The sequence below is a fragment of the Rhinopithecus roxellana genome, chromosome 14, assembly GCF_007565055.1.
Source record: "Rhinopithecus roxellana isolate Shanxi Qingling chromosome 14, ASM756505v1, whole genome shotgun sequence".
NCBI lineage: Eukaryota > Metazoa > Chordata > Mammalia > Primates > Cercopithecidae > Rhinopithecus > Rhinopithecus roxellana.
Window position 1 is genome coordinate 106,492,623 of NC_044562.1, and position 15,323 is coordinate 106,507,945.

A 15,323-nucleotide genomic window follows, 5' to 3' on the forward strand; every position below is an offset into this window, starting at 1 on the left:
ACTGATTGGCGTTTGAGAATAATTCTTGTGTCTTTAAATATAAGTATGGAATGAATTGCAATAATTTGCATACTATTTGTTCCAAATGTCCTATAGGTTGACTTTGTGAAGAAACAATTGAAAATGATCTTTGAAAGACTTAGCCTGGAGCAACAGAGAATAGAAAATGATCTTTCAGACTGGAGTATAAAGGTAAGTGTGATGTGGCTAGTAATTTATGTGTTTTTCAATTTGTCATTTATGTTAAATAAAATAATCATATACTTTTTTTCAGATTCTAGATCATTCTTTGGAAGAAAAGACTAACCTGCTTAGTGAACTGCCCATTGAATTAGAAAGTTTGGAATGCCCATACCCTGATTTGAAATCTTCAATCCACAGTGAGTTCTGTAAGTTTACACAGAAATATCAAAAGAAGCTTCAAGACTTTGATCTGCAGTTGGAAGACATATACAGGTGATAAGATAAAACTTATTGAGTTCTGTGTAGACTTTTGACATTAACTTTTTGTTTTTGTTTGGGGTCACTATACTTCCAACTTACTGAATAGTTACTATGTAATTGGAATACAATCAATAAATGTTTAGATTGACTATTTGCTGAATGGAGAGGGTTTTATTTTTTCAAAAAGTTTCTTGACATAATAGTTCTTAATTTTTTTTGTAAGGTTAAGACATGTTGAAAATATCTCTCTTATTGAGCTCTTCACAACACAGATAAGAAATAGTTTTCAAATACGAATTTTCAGTAACCAGAACTTTTCTTTTCAAGATATGAAGCTGCTCTGCAGTAATTGATACAGTGGAAAATGTACCCATGGAATTATGTTACTTGTAATTGACTGTAATTTTATCCTATGATAAACACAGAGTATGTTTTATAAATTAAAAAATTTTTTTCTATGTGTTAAATTTCATTTTTAGGAAATAGACTTCTGGTTTTCTCCCAAGAGTGATTAATCACTTCTTCATGGTGAATGTAATGTTCAGTGATTTAAAATTCAGTTTGGCAGTGGTCATCTTCTCTAGTGTCTTCTATGTTAAAATTCGCTTAGATGACAAATCCAGATACACCACTCTGAACTAGATCAATGGTCTACCTTATAGTGTATATAAAGCTTCTAGAGGACATTAGGTAGGGAAACAGCTTTGTGTGCTATGATATTGACCTCAATATTTTCCCCAAAAGAATGTATATTTAAAAAGAAAATTATTGAAGGGACACATTTATAGTAAATTAAAATAAAAGGTTTATAACTTTGGAATGGAAGAAGATGAATATGACACATATTTATATTTCTTATGAATTGCCTGTGAACTGCAGCTCCTCTGTATGAAACTACTACTGGTAAGAAATAAATTACAGGGGAAAAACCCTTAAATTATACCAAGTAGAGTTATTTGCTTTGGTGGCTTCCTGATCCAAACTCTTCAGTTATAGCTGCTGTTTGTTTTAGCACACTTGTCAGTGATTAGAGCCAATTCTAGGTGAAATTGGAGCCCTTTTTCTGACATTAGCTTCTCCCCATCACATACCTTTTGGTCTCCTGATAGCCTTTCCTTCCCCATCTCTCTCCTTTCCTTTCTTCTTTCCTATCTTGCAGTAAAGCTGAGAAATAATAATATACAATTTACATTTGATGATTGATTAATTACATGTTAACTGGAACTCAGTCATAGTGAAGTCCTAACTCAACCATGCACTACACTTAAGTCTCCAGTTGTTAAATGAACATTCTCTTCCCACTCCCCCATCCCAATCTTGTTAAAGAGATTTTAGAACTCATCAAGAAAGAGGAGGAGGATTTTTTTGTTTGGTAGTGGAGAGGGCATTATAATCAGACTGATTAACTGCAGCTGGGAAGAGGGTAGATCTGACCCTATCATTTAAAGCAAGTTGGCTGGCCCGGGACCTCCTTTCCCAGATGATACCTTGTCCCCTGAGAAAGCTGGCTGAGATCATGATGTTTCTAGGTTAGTAACTCCTCAAGAGGAAGGAGTTTGCCTTAGCAGTCTAAAATGGCTTCCTTCCAGTAACACTTATGCTTCACAGCCCATTTTCCTTCTTTCTTTTTAATCTAATCTCAATTTCGGCTCTTTCATAATGCAACCCTGTGTGACTCAGAAACAGTTGGCATTCACAGCTACATTACAATTACTGAAGATTAAGTGGAGGATTAGATGAATATATTTCACAAGCTAACAATTCTGCAGAAGGAAGAAATATTGAGGATAAAATAGCTTAGGAAGGCTTGATGGAGCAAGTAAAATTCACTATGGACTTTGAAGAAGGGGTATGCTTAGCATAGGCAGAAGGGGGTAGGGAGGCATTCTTAGAAGGGAGATTAAATGACTAGACTGTAAACCCCTTGAGGACAAAGTAATTTAGTAGTTATATTTGTATCCTTAACATCTTCTAAATAAATGATTGTTCAATTGAGTTGAATTTGAAAGGAAAAACAATGAAGGAAAGGCATGTTATGGGAACAGTAGGAATCTACTTTGGAGGAATATAAAGTTCATAAATTCTAGTTTAATAGTCTGTTTGCCACCTATAATTATCCATAATACATTTTATTCAGTTGATGGTGTGTTTTACTTGATGAATATTTATTGAATAAAACTTAAAATACTGTAGTCATTGCAAGCTCCCTGGTAGGGGATTCAACAGACAGATTAGTTTAGTCTGTTTTGCCTCTGAGAAGGCTTGGAATATTTGGGGGAAGAAATATATATACCTCTACCCTGATCAAATAAAAATAACATGCAAATGTCAACTAAAGAAAATATTTTATAAATATGCTGGCAGGAAATAATGAAGCATCAATAAAAACTGAATGAGGTTTCAGGAGTTGTGTCTTTGAGAAGAAAGAGTAAAAGAGCTATTTCTGAATAAATACAGAGGTGGTAGCTATCAGTAGTCTGTGGCTTTTGAGCAGTAAGGCATAAAAGTATACTGTTCTACCTAGGACAATGAATTATAGGTTCAATCATAGTATTATTTGTACTTCCAGTTTACCAGTATCTTCACTACTTTGATATGGCCTTCTCCCCTCTTTGTTCTAGTTATTGGGTTCACATAGATTGTGTTCATATATGTGGGAGTGTGTGCATAGTTTAGACAGTTGTGCACTGCTATGCCATATGAAAATTGACATATCCAGGGGGCATTGTTTAATTATAAAAGGTTTTCATTGGCTAAAGGCAGTGGACATCATGGTTAGTCCCAGTATTTATTCAATTCTTCCTATTTCATAGTAGTTCGCTGGTTTGGTTTGAAATGACTCCATCTCTAAATCCAAAGCTAGGCAGTGATAGGGAGTATGTACCAGTCAGTGCAACCTCATTTCCCCAGGTCACAGTGATTACCTCAGGGAGGTCTAATCCTCAGGAAAGGATTAGATGAATATACATCACATGCTGATATGGTTTGGCTGTGTCCTCACCCAAATCTCACCTTGAATTGTAATAATCCCCATGTGTCAAGGGTGGAGTCAGGTGGAGATGATTGAATCACTGGGGCAGTTTCCCCCATACTGTTCTCATGGTAGTGAATAAGTCTCGAGATCTGATGGTTTTATAAATGGGAATTCCCCTGCACAAGCTCTCTTGCCTGCCACCATGTAAGATGTGACTTTCCTCCTCCTTTGCCTTCTGCCATGAGTGTGAGGCCTCCCCAACCATGTGAAACTGTGAGTCAATTAAACATCTTTCTTTTATAAATTACCCAGTCTTGGGTGTGTCTTTATTGGCAGCCTCAGAACAGACTAATACACATGCTAATATTTCTGCAGAGGAAAGAACCATTGAGGATAAAATAACTTAGGAGGGTTGATGGAGGAAGCAAACTTCACTATGAACTTTGAAGAATGGGTAGGGTTAGCATAGGCTACCCTGAGCAAAGCTCAGGTACTTGTGAGAAGCAGTATCTTTTCTTCTGCATGGATGTTACCAAGAAAGCATATGGCTGAGGTTGCTGCTGGCATCATCTGGTGACCGAAGGAAGACAGCTCTTAAAGACAGGGCAGAGCCCCGGGAGTCCTGGAAAAACTGAGCTGGTGCCTTATTTGAATGCCATGGGAAGTCCACCTCACTGCTTTAGTTTTAAGGGCCATTGGTCCAGTTATTGTCTTAAACCAGTGTGACTTGGGTTTTTAATTGTTTGCAACTAAAAACATCCCTAATTCAATACAGTAATTGATTTGGCTTCAAAATATCCATGACTGATGGAATTAATCTGAAAAATTCTTAAATATATTCCAATTTATTAGGAAGATTAGGCTTGTAAAATCAGCCAAACTTTAAAAATCAAGATTAACTAGTGGTGGAGGGATGGGACTTGCACAGCCAATTATAAATATATATTTTAAAATAAAAATGAATTAGAAAGTTCTGTGTGACTATGGAGTATGTAGCAGATCAGTGGAACAAAATAGAAATAAAAAGAAAACAGAAAAATATAATGATTTAATTTATTATAAAGGCTAATTTCAAAACTGGGGTAATATTAGATTATTAAAGAGATAGCATTACATAATAGGCAATTGGAAGATAAGGTTAGATCTCTTCATTCTATTTGACTCAAGAAACTCTAGATGCATTAAGATATGAAGAAAGAAAATCATAAAAGAACAAGATAAAAATAAAAATTAATAACCTTGAAGTGGAGAAGGCCATTCAAAGCCTATTATTTTCAGTGAAACTCATAAAGAAATCGTTTAAATAAATGCAATGGCATAAATATTTTTAAAAATCTAGCATGATCGTTTCTCAGAGAAGTTTTAACTCTAGAAAACAGAGACTTCTGGTTTCCAGTCTAGCATGTAGAAACATAGTTGCCACTCGTTTATTACAACAAATAAAAAGCTGAACAAACTGAAAAATCAACAGATCATCTTCGATCTTTCAGATAAGTGAGACCACAGTACAAAATGCTTCCCCCAAAATTGGAGAGACAGAAACATACAAAGAATTACAACCTACTGGAGCAGAAACACATGAGCAGAAACCTCTGCAGGAACCAGTAATGAGCTAAGAAACCCTGAATCATAATTGATAAACTGCTAGAGGCTCACTGTGGACAACTCTGAGAGTTGAAAACTCCAAGAGGACCCAATCCTAGGAGGCGCTCCACACTTTTATGAGTTTTACACCAGGAGCTATATCAGGTCCTCACTGATACATAAATATCCGAGAAAAATTCCCTTTTGCTTCTGGTAGCAGGAGGATAAAAGGAACCAACTTGATCTATGCATTCAATGCAATCCCGGTCAAAATCCCAGCAAATTAGTTTCTGGATATTGACTAGCTAGCTGATTCTAAACTTTATGTGGAAAGATGAAAGACCCAGATAGCCAGATCAATATTGAAAGAGAAAAGCAAAGTTGGAGGACTGATACTCTCCAACTTCAAGACTTACCGTAATCAAGATTGTGTGGTATGGCCAGAAAATAGCCAAGCAGATCCACAGAACGAAGAACCTAGAAATAGGTAAAGGGATCAATGCAACAAGAATGTCTAACTATCCTAAATATATATGCACCCAATACAGGAGCACCCAGATCCTAAAGTACGTTCTTAGAGACCTACAAAGAGACTTAGATTCCCACACAATAATACTGGGAGACTTTATACCCCACTGTCAATATTAGACAGATCAACGAGACAAAAAATTAACAAGGGTATTCAGGACTTCAACTCAGCGCAGCACCAAATGGACCTAATAGACATCTACAGAACTCTCCACCCCAAATCAACAGAATATGCATTCTTCTCAGCATCTCTTCACACTTATTCTAAAATCGACCACCTAATTGGAAGTAAAACACGCCTCAGCAAATGCAAAAGAACGAAAATCATAACAAACAGTCTCTCAGACCACAGTGCAATCAAATTAGAACTCAGGATTAAGAAACTCACTCAAAACTGCTCAACTACATGGAAACTGAACAACATGCTCCTGAATGACTACTGGGTACATAACAAAATGAAGGCAGAGATAAAGATGTTCTTTGAAACCAATGAGAACAAAGACACAGTGTACCAGAATCTCTGGGACACATTTAAAGCAGTGTGTAGAGGGAAATTTATAGCACTAAATACCCACAAGAGAAAGCAGGAAAGATCTAAAATTGACACTCTAACATCACAATTAAAAGAACTAGAGAAGCAAGAGCAAACACATTCAAAAGCTAGCAGAAGGCAAGAAATAACTAAGATCAGAGCAGAACTGAAGGAGATAGAGACAAGAAAAACCCTTCAAAAAATAAATGAATCCAGGAGCTGGTTTTTTGAAAAGATTAACAAAATAGATAGACAGCTAGCCAGACTTAATAAAGAAGAAAACAGAGAAGAATAAAAAATGATATAAGGGATATCACCACTGATCCCACAGAAATACAAACTACCATCGGCGAATACTACAAACAACTTTACTACAAACACCTCTACGCAAATAAACTAGAAAATCTAGAAGAAATGGATAAATTCCTGAACACATACACCCTCCCAAACCAGGAAGAAGTTGAATCCCTGAATAGACCAATAACAAGTTCTGAAATTGAGGCAGTAGTTGATAGCCTACAACCAAAAACAGCCCAGGACTAGGCAGATTTACAGCCAAATTCCAAATTATACCAGAGGTACAAACAGGAGCTGGTACCATTCCTTCTGAAACTATTCAAAACAATAGAAAAAGAGAGAATCCTCCCTAACTCATTTTATGAAGCCAGCACCATCCCGATACCAAAACCTGGAAGAGACTCAACAACAAAAGGAAATCTCAGGCCAGTATCCCTGATGAACATCAATGCGAAAATCCTCAATAAAATGCTGGCAAACCGAATCCAGCAGCACATCAAAAAGCTTATCCACCACGATCAAGTTGACTTCATATCTGAGATGCAAGGCTGGTTCAACACATGCAAATCAGTAAACATAATCCATCATGTAAGTAGAACCAATGACAAAAACCACATGAGTGTCTCAATAGATGCAGAAATGGCCTTTGATAAAATTCAACACCCCTTCATGCTAAAAGCTCTGTATAAACTAGGTATTGATGGAACGTATCTCAAAATAATTAGAGCTATTTATGACAAACCCATAGCCAATATCATACTGAATGGGCAAAAACTGGAAGCATTCCCTTTGAAAACTGGCACAAGACAAGGGTGCCCTCGCTAACCACTCCTATTCAACATAGTATTGGAAGTTTGGGCCAAGGCAATCAGGCAAGAGAAGGCAGTAAAGGGTATTCAAATAGGAAGAGAGGAAGTCAAATTGTCTCTGTTTGCAGATGACATGATTGTATAGTTAGAAAACCCCATCGTCTCAGCCCAAAATCTCCTTAAGCTGATAAGCAACTTCAGCAAAGTCTCAGGATACAAAATCAATGTGCAAAACTCACAAGCATTCGTATACACCAATAACAGACAGAGAGTCAAATCATGAGTGAAAGTCCGTTCACAATTGCTACAAAGAAAATAAAATACCTAGCAATACATCTTACAAGGGATTTGAAGGACCTCTTCAAGGAGAACTACAAAGCACTGCTCAAGGAAATAAGAAAGGACACAAACAAATGGAAAAACATTCCATGCTCATGGATAGGAAGAATGAAAATTGTGAAAATGGTCATACTGCCCAAAGTAATTTATAGATTCAATGCTATTCCCATCAAGCTATCATTTACTTTCTTCACAGCACTGGAAAAAATTACTTTAAACTTTATATGAAACCAAAAAAGAGCCCGTATAGCCAAGACAATCCCAAGCAAAAAGAACAAAGCTGGAGGCATCACGCTACCTGACTTCAAACTATATTACAAGGCTACAGTAACCAAAGCAGCATGGTACTGGTACCAAAACAGAGATATAGACCAATGGAACAGAACAGATGCTTCAGAAATAACATCACACATCTACAAACATCTGATCTTTGACAAACCTGACAAAAACAAGCAATGGGGAAAGGATTCCCTATTTGATAAATGGTGTTGGGAAAACTGGCTAGCCATATGCGGAAAACTGAAACTGGACCCCTTCCTTATACCTTATACAAAAATTAACTCAAGATGGATTAAAGACTTAAACATAAAACCAAAAACCATAACAACCCTAGAAGAATACCTAGGCAGTATCATTCAGAACATAGGCATGGGCAAAGACTTCATGACTAAAACACGAAAAGCAATGGCAACAAAAGCCAAAATTGATAAATGGGATCTAATTAAAGAGCTTCTGCACAGCAAAAGAAATTATCATCAGCATGAACAGGCAACCTACAGAATAGGAGAAAATTTTTGCAATCTACCCTTCTGACAAAGGGCTAATATCCAGAATCTGCAAAGAACTTAAACAAATTTACCAGAAAAAAAACAACTTCATCAAAAAGTGGGCAAAGGATATGATCAGACACTTCTCAAAAGAAGACATTTATGTGGCCAATAAACATATGAAAAAATGCTCATCATCACTGGTCATGAGAGAAATGCAACTCAAAACCGCAATGAGATACCATCTCACGCCAGTTAGAATGGCAATCATTAAAAAGTCAGGAAACAACAGATGTTGGAGAAGATGTGGAGAAATAGGAATGTGTTTACACTTTTGGTGGGAGTGTAAGTTAGTTCAACCATTGTGGAAGACACTGTGGCAATTCCCCAAGGATTTAGAACTAGAAATACCATTTGACCCAGCAATCTCATTACTGGGTATATACCCAAAGGATTATAAATCATTCTACTATAAAGACACATGCACACATATGTTTATTGTGACACTATTCACAATAGCAAAGACTTGGGACCAACCCAAATGTCCATCAGTGATGGACTGGATAAAGAAAATGTGGCACATATACACCATGGAATACTATGCAGCCATAAAAAAGGATGAGTTCACGTCCTTTTCAGGGACATGGATGAAGCTGGAAACAATCATTCTCAGCAAACTAACACAAGAACCGCAAACCAAACACCACATGTTCTCACTCATAAGTAGGAGTTGAACAATAAGAACATATGGACACAGCAAGGGAGAACACCACACATCGGGACCTGTCGGGGGGTGTGAGGCTAGGGGAGGGATAGCATTAGGAGAAATACCTAATGTAGGTGACATGTTGATGGGTTCAGCAAACCACCATGGCACGTGTATACGTATGTAACAAACCTGCACATTCTGCACATGTACCCCAGAAATTAAAGTATATTTTTAAAAATAAAAACTAAAAAAATTTTTAAAAAGAACCTAGAAATAGATCCACATATATGCGATGTTTGATAAAGGACCAGAGGCAATGCAATGAAGCAAAGATAGTCTTTTCAACGAATGTTTCTGGAACAACTAGACACACATATTCAAAAAGAAGAATCTAGACACCTTTCACAAAAATTAACTCAAAATGATAGGCCTAAAAGTCAGCCACAAAACTGTAAAACTCTTAGAAGGTAACATGGGAGAAAACCTAGATGATCTTGGGTATGACAATGACTTTTGAGACCAAAAGCATGATCCGTGAATGAAATAATTGATAAGCTGAACTTCATTAAAATGACAAACTTATGCTCTGCAAAAGACAATGTCAAGAGAAGGAGAAGACAAGCTGCAGAATGAGAGAAAATATTTGCAAAGACACATCTGATAAAAGACTGTTATCCAAAATATACAAATTACTTTTAATACTCAACAATAAGGAAACAACCTGATTAAAATATGGGCAAAATCCTGAAGACACCTCAGCAAAAAAGGTATACAGATGGCAAATAAGCACATGAAAAGATGCTCCACATTATGTGCCACTAGAGAATGCAAACTAAGACAAGATACACACACTTATTAGAATGGCCAAAATCCAGAACACTGACAACACCAAATGCTGGCAAATAAGTATGTAGAGCAACAGGACCTTTTATTCATTGCTGGTGGGAATTCAGAATGGTACGGCCACTTTGGAAGGCAGTTTGGCAGTTTCTTACAAAACTAAATATACTTTCATCATACAATCCTGCAGTCATGCTCCTTGGTATTTACCCAAATGAATAAAAAATATATGTCAACACAAAAGCTGCAAATGGATGTTTATAGTAGCTTTATTCATAACTGCTAAAACTTGGAAGTTACCAAGATGTTCTTCAGTAGGTGAATGAATAAATAAACTGTGGTACATACAGACAATGAAATTTTATTCAATGCTAAAAGTAAAGAACTATCAAGCCATGAAAAGACATGCAGGAAATTTAAATGCATATAACTAAGTGAAAGAAGTGAATCTGAAAAAGCTTCATAGTGTATTATTCCAACAGTATGGCATTCTGGAAAAGGCAATATTATGGAATCAGTAAAAAAATTAGTGTTGCCAGGGATCAGAAGGGAGGGATAAATGAGTAGGCAGAGCACAGTGTAGTAGGACAATAAAGCTATTCTGTGCAATACTACAATGGTGGATAAATGTCATTACGTGTTTGTCAGAACTCATAGGATGTGCAACATGAAGAGTGAATCCTAATATAAACTATGGACTTTGGGTAATAATTATGTGTCATTATAGGTTCATTGATGACAACAAAATGTACTCTCTGGCGAGGAATACTGATAGTGGAAGAGATTTTATTTTGCATGGGAGATGAGGATAAATGGGAACTCTTCTGCTTAATTTGGCGTGACTCTAAAACTGCACTAAGAATATAAAGTTTATTAAACAGAGAGAACAAAATAAAAATTTCGTTGCTATTTAACTGTTGCAGAGAGTAGATAAAGGAGGGAAACTTCTAAGTTATGTTCATGAAACAAATATAACATTGATAGACAATCTTGTAAAATATTGCACACATACAAAAACTGTGGCCCAATCTCACTTAATATCTATTAATACAAAAATTATGAATAAAATACTCACTGTCATGATTCCAGCACCTTAAAATAGTTAATGTAAGGATATCTATTATGGCTTATCTTCATGAACACTGAAATGCTATTAAAAAGCTAACATTTATTCTTTAAAAATGTAAAAGGAATAGATGAATACTTTTTTCCTATAATAAAATATATAAACTTCCAAAAACTTAATGGGAATACAATAGAAGCATTTTTGTTAGTGACAAACAAGTCTGTAATCACCACCATTATTTAATGTTATTCTGGAAATACTAGGCAACACAATTAGACAAGAGAAAGATATTAGAATTATAAAACATAGATATAGGTAAAATTATCTTATTTGCAGATAGTGAGTTTTTACAAGAAAAACTCATGGCAATCAATGGAAAAAACCTACAGAAATAAGATAATTTAGTAAGATGTCTGGGTATAAATTAATATAAATAGAACCCAAACTTTCATATATATATATATAAACAATGGCCATCTGGAGGATCTCATGAAAGAAACAAACATAGTTTGCAACAGCAATTATAAATATAGAATATTTGGAAATTAATTTAACAAGAAATGTAAAAGATCTGTACTATAGGAAAAAACATTTCAAATGTTACTGAAGGACATAAAACTTGAACAAGTGATGTTTTAGTCTCAGAAGATTGAATAATTATAGATATATTTCCTGTCAATCTATAAATTTAATTATCTCAATAAAATTATTCACAGGATTAAAATATTAATCTGAATTTGAATTTATCTAGGAAAATTCTGAGGAAAAGAAGCAATAATGAGGGAAGACTATTGCTATCTTATATTAAGCATTTTATAAACAATAGCATGTTGCCATGAACAGATCGGTCAAGGGATGTGATTTGGGCTCAATCCAAAATCCTTGGATGAATTTGGATTCAAAATTGAGTTAAAGGGAAGAGAGGCAAGGAGTGAGGCATTCATGTTGCTCATGTGATCACATTCTGAAATTATAGCTTCCTGAGGTGGTAGGTGGGGCCTTTCCTAATCATGGCAGAGGCATTATTGTGTAAGTCATATAATATCTTGTCATAAACTCTTTTTTGCTTAAAGAGTTCGAATAGTTTTTATCGTCTGCAACTAAATCTAACAGATATGGCAACGGTGTGGGGAAAACAGGTATTTTATATTCTGCTAAAGTGAATCTAAACTGGTGAAACTTTTCTATAGACCAGATCAGCAGGACTTCCCAGATCACAGAGTATATGCCCTTTGTCCTGACAGCCTCCAAATCTCAATAATATATAATATAAATATAACTGAATATGTATACACTGATTTATTTTTACAGTTATTCATTGCAGTAGTGAAAGATTGAGCAAAAACCTTAATATCAATAGGGACTGGTTTTATAGATTATTGTACATCCATACAGTATATTATTCTGTGCATTAAAAATTGTGAAAACTTACATTAACTGACATGGAACAATATGTAAGAGTTAGGGTGAGGTATATAGTTAAGTAATCAAAGCAATGTAGAGTCTATATTGTGTAAAACAGGAAAAAAGCCAACATATATATTTTTGTATATTTGCTTTTACATGTCTGAGACAATACACAAAAATTGTTAACGTTCATCTTGAGGGAGGGGAACCATATGCCTGGGTGAGTAGGTGTAAGAAAGAATTTTCATTGTATCCTCTTTCATTAAACCTTTTGAATTTTGAACCATATGAATATTGTTTCTTTTCTAAAATTTTTTTAAAGGAAAAAGTTTGACAAGGGTAAAAATGAAGTAACAGGAAAATGTTGGCAATATATCAGGTACAAAAGATTAAAATCCCTAATACATAAGGACATTTCGCAAATTAATTGATTGATGAACAGCCAAAAGGAAAATGGAGCAAAGGAGATGAAGATATGGCTGACTTACCCTTCGTATTTTCAACCAATATTTATTGAGCGTCTATTGGCATAAAATATACAAAAATTCGTGTACTCATGAAACAGTAAGAAACACACTGAAAACCATAAACATAATACTTAAGTATATTATACACGGTAGTGTTAGAAAGTGATAAGTGCTATGAAAAAATACAAAGAGAGATAGAAGGTGTTGGGATTCTAGGGGGCAGACTGTAATTTTAAGTAGATGTTTAGGAGTAGGCCTGGTTGAGAAAGTGACATAAAAGTTAGGACGGGGTTGGGAAAACTAGTCCTGAAGATATTTAGGTAAAAGTATTCCAGCCGGTGTTTACTGAGGTGGGAGTATGCCTGGCAAGAGGCCAGTGTGGCAGGAACAGAGTGACAGATCCAGAGAGTAGTAGAAGGTGGGGTCGTAGAGGTATGGGTGGGGGGGTAGGACGTTTAGAGCCTTGTAGCCATTTTTAAAACTTCAGCTTTTACTCTGTGTGATATGAGAAGCTGTTGGAAGGTGTTGAGCAGAAGTGAGCAGAGTGACAAAATCAGACTTATGTTTTAGCAGAATCACTTTGGCAGTTACTGTGTTTAAGATAAACTGTGGGGCTGGGGGTAGAAGTGCAAGAAAATATTGGACACTTAGATAAAGTAATCCAGTTCAGCTCTTGGATATATTTTAAAGGCAGAGCCAACAGCATCTGTTGACAGATTCAATGAGCCATGTAAGAAAAAGAGAGCAACAAGAATAGTTCCAAATAGCTACGTTTTGGGGACTGAGCAACTAGAAGGATGGAGTTGCCATCATCTTAGATGGGGAACACTGTATGTGAAGCAAACTTTGGCTGTGGAGAAAATCCGGGGTTGAGATTTAGACACGATGAAGTTGAGATGCCATTAGGTATCTGTGTAGAGATTGTGTGGATGCAGTTGGCTATATGGGTTTGGAATTCAAGAAAGAGATCTTGACTGGAATTACATGGATATGAGTCATTAGCATGAGATTGGATGTGATCACTAAAGTAGTTAGTAAAGAGAGAAGGAGAAAAATCAAAGACTTATCCCTTAGGCCTGCCAACATTCCAATGTCAGGGACAAGAGGAAGAGCCAACAAAGGACACTGAGAATTTGTCTGTGAGATATGAAAACCAAGAGAGTGTAGTGTCCTGGAAGGCAAGTGAAGAGGAAGTGGTCCATCCATTGAATACATGCTGCTCATAAGTAAAATACACTGATAATTGACTGTTGGCTTTAATAGAGGTTGTTGGTGGCTTTAGATGGAGGTTCAATTTTCATTGAAGAAGTGGAAGCAAATGCCTGATTTAGTAGATTTGCATGGGTAGGAAAGGAATTGAAGATGTGTACAGATAACTATTTTGAGAAGTTTTTCTGCAAAGGAGAGTAGGCAAGTAGGACCAAGCTTTTATGTAGTTATTTGCTTTTTTTTCTTTTCAAATGGGAGAAGTAGCAGTGTGTTTGATGCTAGCAAGAGTAATCTAGTAAAGGATAAACTCTGAAGATGCAGGTGAGAGTAATTGCTGAATGATGTCTTGGAGTTGTAAGGAGAGTTGGGATTTAGTACACAAGTGGAGGAATAAGCACAGATGGTTCATCTGCTACTCTAACAGGTGAGGTTGCAGAGTATATGTTGCAGATGCTGGGAGGGGAATGAATAGATGTTCATGGTGGCAGTCTGTGGGACTCTGGTTGGTAATTCTAAATGCAAATGACTAAGAAACTTATAAAAGCCTCTCTACTCATCAAAGCAATGAAAATTTTAAAAATACTCATTTTTTTCCTATAAAATGGTAAAACATTGTGTCCAGAGTTTAAAATGGTATGGAAGAAATGAGCATTTTTATATATAATTGGTGTTGGAAGTCTGACACCATGTCATCAAAAATCTTTTTAAAGGTGAATACTCTTTGTTTCTTTAGATATGATCTTTAAGGAAATAATCAGAGACATAAAGTGGATATTGGCTTCAAGGGTGTTCAACATTAAATTTTCTTTCCTTGGTGATGGCAAAATCTTCAAAACTACCTAAAGAGCCAGCAACTAGGGAATGAACTTCATCAAGTATGATATATCCACACAATGGAATACTACACTGACATTAATGATTATATAAAGGATATTTCTAATGACACAAATGATTTGAATATGTTGCTATGTAATTAAAAAGTAGGCCACAAAATAGTTTATAGAACAATGGACTTTCTTTTTTTCTTTCCTTCTGAAAGCGTTACATCTATATATAGCCACAGAAAAAAGACTGGAAGGTTATTCACCCAAATAAACAATAAAAAATAGTTATCCTGGGCCAGGTGCGGTAGCTCATGCCTGTAATCCCAGCACTTTGGGGGGCCGAGGTGGGTGGATCATTTGAGGTCAAGCATTCAAGACCAACCTGGCCTACATGGTGAAACCCCATCTCTACTAAAAATACAAAAATTAGCCAGACAGTAGTGGTACATGCCTGTAATTCCTGCTACTTGGGAACCTGAGGCAGGAGAATTGCTTGAGCCTGGGAGGCAAGCTGAGATCACAGCACT

General features: G+C 36.0%; 1 protein-coding gene across 3 annotated transcripts in view; it reads left to right on the plus strand.

Annotated features, from left to right (window-relative positions):
- CCDC148 (coiled-coil domain containing 148) overlaps positions 1-15,323 on the plus strand; it is a 302,348-nt gene that overhangs the window by 119,014 nt on the left and 168,011 nt on the right. For all 3 annotated transcript variants that reach the window (XM_010353360.2, XM_010353361.2, XM_010353359.2), the window contains 2 exons: positions 97-192; positions 275-456. In XM_010353360.2, coding sequence (XP_010351662.1) covers positions 97-192; positions 275-456 — 278 coding nt within the window. The remainder of the gene's footprint in view (positions 1-96; positions 193-274; positions 457-15,323) is intronic.